General features: G+C 44.8%; 1 protein-coding gene across 1 annotated transcript in view; it reads left to right on the top strand.

Moving 5' to 3' along the window:
* SFI1 (Sfi1 homolog, spindle assembly associated (yeast)) overlaps positions 1–10,488 on the top strand; it is an 89,657-nt gene that overhangs the window by 44,318 nt on the left and 34,851 nt on the right. The window contains 1 exon segment of the mRNA XM_010828876.1: positions 10,175–10,331. Within this exon segment, the coding sequence (XP_010827178.1) occupies positions 10,175–10,331 (157 nt within the window).

A 10,488-nucleotide genomic window follows, 5' to 3' on the forward strand; every position in this document is an offset into this window, starting at 1 on the left:
CGATACCTGGGCCCTGACCTTTGTCGTGCAGCTGGCAAAGGTCAGGGGCAGCATTTGAACCCAAGCAGCCTGAAAAGTGCAGAGTCGTCCCTTGACCATCATGCTGCCTTATCCTCATGGACTGGTGCTCTCAGGAGGGAGAGGGGTCCAGGTGAAAAAGCTGAAGCACAGGAACGGAGTGAGGCTGGTTTTCCGTCACTGAGGGACTCGGGCTGTGTGCGTGCTCGTCCCTCTCAGCAGCCACTTTGAGAGCCTGCACACTCGTTCTGCGGGTGTCACTGTTGCTCAGCACGCTTTTAGAATTCCCTTTTGACTTTTGCCCTCGGAGCTTGCAACAGCGGCTTTGAATGACTATCTTCAGTGATAGGTTTTCATGATTTGAGGTTGGATTTAACTTATAAGACACAAGTCATTCAGAATCAAATCCAATGAAAAACATGAGCAATAAGAAAACACTGATATGGACCAAAAGCTTTGTGAGACTCTTAAGACAAATTTTATGCTGCAGATTATAAATAAAATCCTTGTGTCTGGTACGTATGATTTACCAAGAACCTTAAGTCATTCCTCTCAATCCTCACATCTCTGAACTAGTCAGGACAGACATCATGACATATGTGAAATTATAAAAAATGAGGTTTAAGCATAAAAACATGAAATATGAAACACTTGTTAAAAATATTAACAGGAGTCTTCCTTGGCTGTCTAATGGTTAAGATTTCGCTTTTCAGTGCAGGTCCAATCCCTGGTCCAGGAGATAAGATCCCTCAGGCCTCACAGCCAAAAATCCAAAACATAAAACTGAAGCAACATTATAACAAGTTCAATGAAGACTTTAAAAATGGCCCACAACAGAAAAATTAAAAAAAAAATTAACATATCCATATCTCCAACATACAAATTTAAAAGCTGTTAGCATTTTTCCATCCTTGCTCCAGAATTTGATGTAATTTTAATGTAGTTAAATTCGCATTTCAAGCCCTATCCATCCTTCCTTCTGCCACCTTGCCTTCTTAGAGATAACTCCACCCTGATGTTGAAATCCTTATTCTCTTATATTCTTTTTCACTTGTAAAAGTGTATGTATACATGTACATAGAGAATAAATGTTCTGGCTTTGTGTTGTTAGGAAATTTATGAATGGCATCATACTCTACTTTGCAGCTTGCTGCTTTTTGTTTTTAATGCAGCAGTGTATTTTTGAGGTTTATTCAGGTTGATACAGAGATCTATTAACTGCATACATTCAGCCATTTTGCTGAGTAAGACTCAGTTTATCTGCTCACTGCTGCTAGACTGTTATTTCTTCCTGAGTACTTTTTTTTTTTTTTTTTACAATTACAAAGTGTTGCAGAAAGCGTTCTTTTTTAAATGAGTTTACTTTTGGTTGAGCTGGGGCTTTGTTGCTGCTCGCAGGCTTCTCTAGTGGGGAGCGGGGGCTACGCTCTGAGTTTCCATGCGTGTGCTTCTGATGGCGGTGGTTTTTCTTGTTGTGGACCATGGGCTCCAGGGTGTGTGGGCTTCAGTAATTGCAGCATGTGGGGTCAGCAGTTGTAGCTTGCGGGTTTAGTTGCTATGTGGCATGTGGGATCTCCCCAGACTAAGGATTGAACCCGTATCTCTTGCATTAGCAGGCAAATTCTTTACCATTGAGCCACCAGGGAAGCCGCCTCGGAGAGCATTCTTAAACACACATCCCTGTGTGAGAGTCTGAGAGTTTCTCGTTCCTGGAAGTGAAGCTGTTGGGTCTTTGGGTATCATCTCGTCATCCTTATCCAACATCACCCGTTTGCTCTCCACCACTGTGCCAGTTTACATGCTAAAATTGTTGTTCTGGTTTCTTTGGGACTCATCAGCACTTTGCATTGCCAGACTGGGTCATTTTCACCAATGTGATATGTGTGAGGTGGTTCTTCATTGTTGGTTTAATTTACATTTCACTGATTCCTAGTGAAGCCCAGTATCTTTTCTGATGCCTGATTGTCATTGGGTTTCTGGTTTTGAGCTTGTTACCATCCCTCACTCCTTTTTTCTGTTGGGTTATCTAGCTTTTTCTGCTCTGTGCACATTGTCATAGATTCTGCTTACTAATCTTTTCAACTATTAGGTACACTAACTATTAGGTATTTTCCTTTAGCCTATAGCTTGTTTACTTATTTATTTTTTTGCTTTATTTATGGTGCCTTTTTTTCATACAAGTGTTTTCTTAAACTATGTGTTTATTTTACTATGATGTGGGTTCGTTGCTGCGTGGGCTTTTCTCTAGTTGTGGTGAGCAGGGGCTCTTCTCCAGTTATGGTGCAAGGGCTTCTCATTGTGGCTTCTGTTGTTACAGAGCATGGGCTCTCGGGAGCATGGCCTTCAGCGGTTGTGGCTCCCAGGCTCGAGAGCACAGGCTCGGCAGTCATGGTGCACGGGCTTAGTTGCTCCATGGCACAGGGATCCTCCTGGATCCGGGATCAAACCTGTGTCTCCTGCACTGGCAGGTGGCTTCTTTACCACGGAGCCACTAGGGAAGACCCCCATACAGGTGCTGGTAATTTCGTTGTAGCCTAACTTATATTTTTATAAGTTGTGTGAGACAGGGTCTTAGTTTGTCATTTTCCTTATGCGTAATTAATTTCCGCAACACTCTTTACTGAGTAGTTCATCTTTTATCTTTTTTATACTGATCTTATTTGGAGAAGGAAATGGCAACCCACTCCAATGTTCTTGCCTGGAGAATCCCAGGGACAGGGGAGCCTGGTGGGCTGCCGTCTGTGGGGTCGCACATAGTTGGACATGACTGAAGTGACTTAGCAGCATACTGATCTTATTAGTCCACTTCCATTTGGGGCAAGGTCCCATTTGTTTGAGGGTCTGTTCTGGGCTCTCTGGTCCATTGGTGTAGCTGTCTGTCTCTAAGCCAGTATCACACTGTTTTAATTATGATTTAATGAAGCAGGTAAGAAAGAATAAAGGTTCTCTCATCAGAATACCTGGGTGGACATTCTGCTGCCATCACCTGTTAGCTTCCTGCCCTTTTTAAATGAGTTATCTAATCTCCTTATACCGTACCTTACTTATTTGTAAGTAAATAATGGTGTTGGCTTCCCAGCCCGGTGGTGAGGAATCAGCCCGCCAGTGCAGGAGAGGTAGGTTCAATCCCTGTGTCAGGAAGATCCCTGGAGAGGAAATGGCAACCCACTCCAGAATCCTTGCCTGGAGAATCCCATGGACAGAGGAGCCTGGCGGGCTACAGTCCATGGGGTCGAAAAGAGTTGGACATGACTGAGCGACTGATCATGCATGCAAATAATAATGGTACGACCTAACAGGGCTGTTGAGGATTAAGTGTGATGAGGCATGTAGTATGGTTAGAATGATGCTTGGACTATGGAATCCTCAGTAAATGCTAACTGTTTATTACTACTACTGATCTTACTGTATAGCTCTTAAGTCTTCATATGTGGAAAGAGATCTTACTTACTCTTGTTCTTTTTCAAAATTGCCATGGCAGTTCTTCCTTACTCTTTTAGTATCAACTCATCAAGTTCCACAACAAAGCCTACTTGGATTTTTATTGCAATACACTGACTTTTCACACTAGATTGGAGAAAGTTGTTTATGATAGTCTCCCCACCTGTGAACTTGAGGTAGCTCATAATATATTGATAAGTGTGAGAGGGAGAGTAGGAAAGGTTAGGCTGTGGTGTAACAAGGCGGGCTGAGTAAGGCTGTGCCGGCAAAGGCTTTGCAGGCTCTTTTTCCAGAGGGAGGGGCAAGCTCCTGACTTTGTGTCGAGAAGAGCTATGATCACACTTCCCTCTTAATAGGCTCCCTCTGGTTCATTGAGTGCTGCTTTTTGGGGAAGAAAGAGAAGAGAGAGTGTGTGTTTTCTTATTTTTTCAAGAAGAAATAATGGAAATGTAAACCAAAAATGGAGGAGTTGTTACCTATGAGGGAAGGGAGGGGACATATAGGAACAAAATTTCAATGAATTTGCTTTGTTACACAGTTTTAAGTTTGGAACCATGTAAATATTTTATATAATTAAAAAAGAAAAGTAAATCAATAAGTAAAAGAACCAAGCCCTAGGATTTTAGAACACACTGAAAACAAATATATCAAGTTTGTAGCAATGACTACAAAGAGAAAAGAATTACTTTAAAATATGATACTTTGACTCTTCATTCCTAGCTGGGAGTATTCTAAGGACACAGAGAACTAAGAGATCTAAAGTTGGATTCAGTGGTCTTATTGTTAGTAGCAGGTTTGGATTGTTGCCTTGAACTATTATAGCTACTTTGTAAGATAAAGCAAATAACCATGGCAGTGTCATTAAGAAGCAGATTTTCAGTATAAAAGGAAAGATTACAGGTATAAAATCAAAGAAACAAAAGCCCTGTAATCTGAAATTAGAAATGCCAGTGTCAATATGGACCCATGATTTTATTTTTTTAACCTGAATTAGTGGAATTCTAACTATTGACTGAAAAGACTTAGAGGCAGTGGCAGTAATACAGCAGTTAGCATCCCCGTGCCTAAGCTATGGTCTCTTATTTCCTTTTATTTGCCACTAAAAGGAACTGAGGTGTTTTTGGGGGAAATGACTGATTCCAGGAATAGAGCAGGAACTAGACATCAAGGCAATGGCACCCCACTCCAGTACTCTTGCCTGGAAAATCCCATGGATGGAGGAGCCTGGTAGGCTGCAGTCCATGGGGTCGCTAAGGGTCGAATATGACTAAGCGACTTGACTTTCACTTTTCACTTTAATGCATTGGAGAAGGAAATGGCAACCCACTCCAGTGTTCTTGCCTGGAGAATCCCAGGGACGGGGGAGCCTGGTGGGCTGCCGTCTATGGGGTCGAAAAGAGTCGGACACAACTGAATCGACTTAGCAGCAGACATTGTAAGCCTAAGTCCTAGGAGATGGTGTGCAGGACTGTGAAGAAATAAAGAGCTTGATGGGCTTGTGTCCGCAGGCCTCCTGCAGGCTTAAGAACAATTTGAGCATCAAAAAGTGTAATGACTATAGTGGGTTGAAAATATACAAAGCATATAAAAATTCATGCATTCATTAGAGGAAAAAAGAGCTGACTGGTCACAATTTTGGGTTGTTAGAGCTTTAATTCTATTCTTTGAAAATTAATGAAGACCAAAGTCAAGCATTTATCCTGCCTTTCCTGTACAGACTACTCTCTGAGAAATGAGAGGGTTAATGAGAGAATAAGGCTTTTTTTTAAAAAATAGAATTCCAGTTAATAAACAAATGTAGGAGTATTAGAATTAGAAAATTGTTGTTTTTCCTCCCAGTGAGAAAATGGATCTGGGCAGTAGTCACCCAGTGGAAAGACAACAGAGAAATATAAGCGAGGGGTCAGACTGATGCCATCTGAAGCCACTGAACAGTCTTGGCACTGAACAGTCTTGGCACTGAACAGTCGCTAAAGCTACGGCAGCCTTCCACGCTGCCGTAACAGGAAGGAATCCGCAGCACTTGAAACATGTCCCTGACTAAAATTTGAACACGACTCCAGCCAAGCCTAACGTGAATCTTATTATCAGTTCGTGGGAAACACAGGAATCGGAGGGACAGTTTAAAGACACCAGGAGGAGACAGTTGGCCAAATCTAAGACGTGGAACAGTTTATAGGGTACGTGACCTGGTTTCTCCTTAACAGGTTAGTAGCATGAAGAGAAAAAAGGCAGAGAGGGAAATTGTCATCAGAATGGAGAGATTTAGGTACTTCCCTGGTGATCCAGTGGCTAAGACTCCAAGCTCCCAATGCAGGGACTCGATACCTGGTCAGGGAAGTAGATCCTGCACGCTGCAATAAAGATTTTAAGGTTGGTGCAGCAGTAAGTGTGGTTTTGGACCCTGAATTTTAAATCATCATACCTGGGCTCATATACATCTTTATTAATTAAAACAGGAACCTTTACAGTCAACACATTTTTGCCAATAAGAAATTAGTTTGTTTTATAGCATAAAAATCCACGCTTCAGGATTTGATGAACTCTTGGAAAGCATTTTTTGTGTCCTCCTGGTTATGGAAGCATTTTCCCTGCAAAAGGTTGAGATGCTTGAAGAAGTGGTAGTTGATTGGCAAGAGGTCAGGTGAGTCTGGCGGATGAGGCAGAACTTAGGACCCGGTTTGTTCAACTTTTGAAGCCTTGATCGTGTGGCGTGCACTCAGGTGGTGTTGCTGAGAAGAACTGGACCCTTGCTGTTGACCAATGCCGGCTGCAGGCGTTGCAGTTTTCCGTGCATCTCGATTTGTTGAGCGTATTTCTCAGATGTGATGGTTTCACTGCGATTCAGAAAGCTTTAGTGGATCAGATGGTCAGCAGACCACCAAACAGTGACCATGACCCCTTTTCTGATGCAGGTTTGGCTTTGGGAAGTCCTTTGGAGCTGCTTCTAAGTCCACCCACTGAGCTGGTCATCACCAGTTGTCATATAAAATCCATTTTTTGTCGCACATCACAATCCCTTTGAGAAGTGGTTCATTGTTGTTGCGTGGATTAAGAGAAGACAGCACTTCAAAATGACGAGTTTTTTGATCTTGGGTCAGCTCATGAGGCACCCACTTAATGGAGCCTTTTCACCTTTCCAGTTTGCTTCAAATGCCAAGTAACTGATTTAGAATGGTTGATGTTGAGTTCTTTGCCAGCTTCTTATATAGTGGTAAGAGATCAGCTTCGATGATCCTCTCAACTGCTGCTGCTAAGTCGCTTCAGTCGTGTCCAACTCTGTGCGACCCCATAGATGGCAGCCCACCAGGCTCCGCCGTCCCTGGGATTCTCCAGGAAAGAGTACTGGAGTGGGTTGCCATTGCCTTCTCTGGATCCTCTCAGCTGGTTGTTGTCAGCTTCCAATGGCCAGCCACTGTACTCCTCATCTTCAAGGCTCTTGTCTCCTTTGCAAAACTTCTTGAACCACCACTTCTCTGTACATTCCTTAGCAGCTCCTGACCCAAATGCGTTGTTGATGTTGCAAGTTGTCTCCACTGCTTTGAGACCCATTTTGAACTTGAATAAGAAAACTGCTCGAATTTGTCTTTTGTCTAACAGCATTTCCATAGTCCAAAATAAATATAAACAGCAAGTAATAGGTCATTAGGAAAAAAATAAAGCAAGAAATGCACATTAAAATGATATATAGCATAATCACATTTAAGAATGTATTCCAGTATCAAGTGGCAAAGTTCAATAATGGAAAACCACAGTCATTTTGCACCAACCTAATAGAAGATCCTGAGTGCCACAGCTAAGACTTGGTGCAGCCAAATAAAAAATAGTTATTTAAAAATAAGTAGCAAAATGGAGAGATTTAACTTACAAAGCAGTCATAACTAATGAAAAAGGACCACTGGCTGCTGTGCTAAGAACAGACCACGGAAAATCAAGAGTAAAAGCAGGGAGGACAGTTAGGAAACGATTACAAAGTTCCAGGCGAGACTCTGGGCCAAGATGAGAGCAAGATGGTGTTGGATTCTGGATATGTTTTGAAGGAATTGCCAGCAGGGTTTGCTGCTGGACAGATAAGGTGTGAACCTTCAGAGAAAAAGTCTGAGAGGACTCCCAGGCGCTTCAGCCCGAGTCACTGGGCCAGTGGAGTTGCTGTTTACTGAGATAGGGAAGGTGAGGGCAGAGGCAGGCTTGTGGGGAAAGACGGGGAGGAGCTGCATCCTGGGCTCCATAACTTTAGCCTGATGGGCCTTTCACATGACCTTGAGGGGCTGTCAGGGAGGAGCTGGGTGGGTATGTGTGGAGTGTTGAGTCCACACCAGAGGGGTAAACTCGGGAGTCCTCAGCACACAGGTTTCATTTGGAGCCATGAGATGGTGAAAGCACAGAGGGAGTGGGTGTAGCCAGTGGCACTGAGCCTGCCCAGTGAAGAGACGGGAATCGGTGGTGGGAGAGAGGAGAGGCAGAGGCAAGGAGGCCCGGTGGGGAAGCTGAGCTGTGTCAGACGCTTCTGGCAGGCAAGGACTGCGGTTTGGCCTTTGGATTGAACAACGTGGAGGTCATCGATGCCCTTGATAAGAGCAGTTTCAGTGAACCCAAGGAGGAGAGGATCTCCCTGCTTATTGGGGGAAGAGAAGTGAGAAAGTAGACAGCCCTGCTGAAGAGTTTGGAAAGCACTTGGGTGTTGGTGGGTGGCCGAGTGGTCTAGAGAGGGGTGTTTGGTGGTTGGTTTGAGGATCACTGATCTATTCGCTTCTGGAAGTACTTGTGTGACCATAGTCTTTTAAAACTTTATTTATTTATGGACAAGTCTTCCTTGCTGCACCCGAGCTCTCTCGTTGCTGTGCACGGGCTTCCCGCTGTGGTGGCTTCTCTTGTTGCAGAGCATGAGCCCTAGGCATGCGGGCCCAGGAACGGGCTTAGTTGCCCCGAGGCTTGTGGTAGCTTCCTGAACCAGGGATCAAACCTTTGTCCCCTGCACTGGCAGGCAGATTCTTAATTACTGGGCCAAGAGTGAAGTCTCGTGTCACACTAGGCTGCAGTTTTTTCCCTCAACTTTTTAATTTTGACAAGTACCAGATCACAGAAAAGCTGGATACTGGCTTCTCTTCACCAGGTTAACCCATCCTTAGCATCTTCCCACGTTTGCTTTCTCAAGTGTATCGGTGTATTTCTTGTATTTTCTGAGTCGCTTTAAAGTTGCAGACATCAAGTTTAAGCCTGAGTGAAAGTGAAAGTCACTCAGTCGTGTCCAAGTCTTTGTGACCCCATGGACTCATACAGTTTATGGAATTCTGTAGGCCAGAATACTGGAGTGGGTAGCCTATCCCTTCTCCAGAGGATCTTCCTGACCCATGAATAGAACCAGGGTCTCCTGCATTGCAGGTGAATTCTTTACCAACTGAGCTATCAGGGAAGCCCCCACCCTGAATACTTCAGCTCATATCTCCTAAAACAAGGACGTTTTCTTATGTAACCACATCCTCACTGTGTAATGTTGATCTGATAATATCGAGACTACAGTTTGTATTGCAGCTGTATATTGTTGCTCTTTTAGTGTCAGATCCAGGGCCCAATCAAAGGTCACCCGTTGCTTTTGGTTGTCACATCCCCAAAGGGAGAAATAACAGCACGTTTGAATGCTGATTTTAAAAATCTAGCAGAGAGTGAAAGCTGATGACACAGGAAGGGAATGGGGGTAATTGCCAGAGTGATAAACTTGAGAAGGTGAGAGAAGATGGGCAGGGTAGGGGTGACCTTTGTTGGGAGTGTGGATAGAAGGCAGAGCCCCTGGGGGATGTGTGGGAGCTTGAGAAAATTGTCTTTTGATTGCTTTTATTTTCTTGGCGAAATAGAAAAAATGGTATTCAGATGAGAGGAAGGAAGGGAGAAGGGGTGTCACAGGTTTACAGAGGTATGAAGGTATAAAAGAAGGTATCAAGTCATCTATTACAGTTTCCTTCAGAGTAGGGCAGGTGTATTGCTGGGTGTGCATGAAGACCTTCCCAAGGGTACCCTAGATGGATAATCTTAAGGGAATCCGTCCGCAGACCCTCAGTTTCTGTAGGTCCATGTCCTGGGGACTCACGTGCTGAGAAAGAGCCTCAACCGTAGGCTTCCTCCCCCTTTGGAAGAAAAGACAGAGCCTCACCTGTCCCAGATCTGAATTAATTATACCACCCCTTGGATTGTCCCAGCTTATTATTCCTCTTCTTTTTTTCCCCCTCTTAATCCAGGAAAGAAGGGCTTTCTTTGGTTGCGCTGAGCAGGGGCCACTCCCCAGTTACAGCACGTGGACTCAGTTGCGTGACTTCTCTTGTTGCAGAGCCTGGGCTCTCGGGCCTGTGGGCCTCTGGAGTTGCAGCACACAGCCTTCAGTCTTGGGGCTCCCGGGCTCGAGAGCACAGGTTCAGTGTTTGTGGTGCACAGGCTTAGTTTCCCTGAGGCGTGTGGAATCTTCCCCAGCCAGGGATCGAACTGTGTCTCCCGCATTGGCAGGTGGATTCTTTACCCCCGGACCTCCAGGGAAGTCCCAGAATGCCCTTCTCAAAGATCCTCTCACCCCACATCCCCATCACTTATGATCCTGCTTTGGAATCGCCACTTCCTCGTTTTCTGACTTCACCCTCTCCAGTGTGTGGGTTTCTCTTTTCCCTTACCTGTATTTCACCTCTGGTTTCCTGCCTCCCTTAATGGTTGTCTTTTCTCTGGTTTCCAGGCTTGGTCACGGTGGCAGGAGCAGCTCCTCTTTGTCCAGAGGGAGAGATGGAAGACGGTCTCCGCAGTGACACACCTTCAGCGTCGGCAGCAGTGGAGAGCCCTCAGGGCCTGGCTTGAGTACCTGCAGCTGCGCAGAGAGAAGAGGCTGCGGAACCGTGAGTCCTGGGTACCAGGGGTAGAGGGAGGGTCGCCATGCCCACTGCCGCCAGGGGTGGCCATGAATTTACGGGGGGTAGTAACAGTTACAGCACAGATTTTGAAAGAAAAGATCGAGGAGGACAATAAAGCATCCTGAATTCACATTTAAGTTAT

This window comes from Bison bison, unplaced genomic scaffold, assembly GCF_000754665.1.
Source record: "Bison bison bison isolate TAMUID 2011002044 unplaced genomic scaffold, Bison_UMD1.0 scf7180017864495, whole genome shotgun sequence".
Taxonomy (NCBI): domain Eukaryota; kingdom Metazoa; phylum Chordata; class Mammalia; order Artiodactyla; family Bovidae; genus Bison; species Bison bison.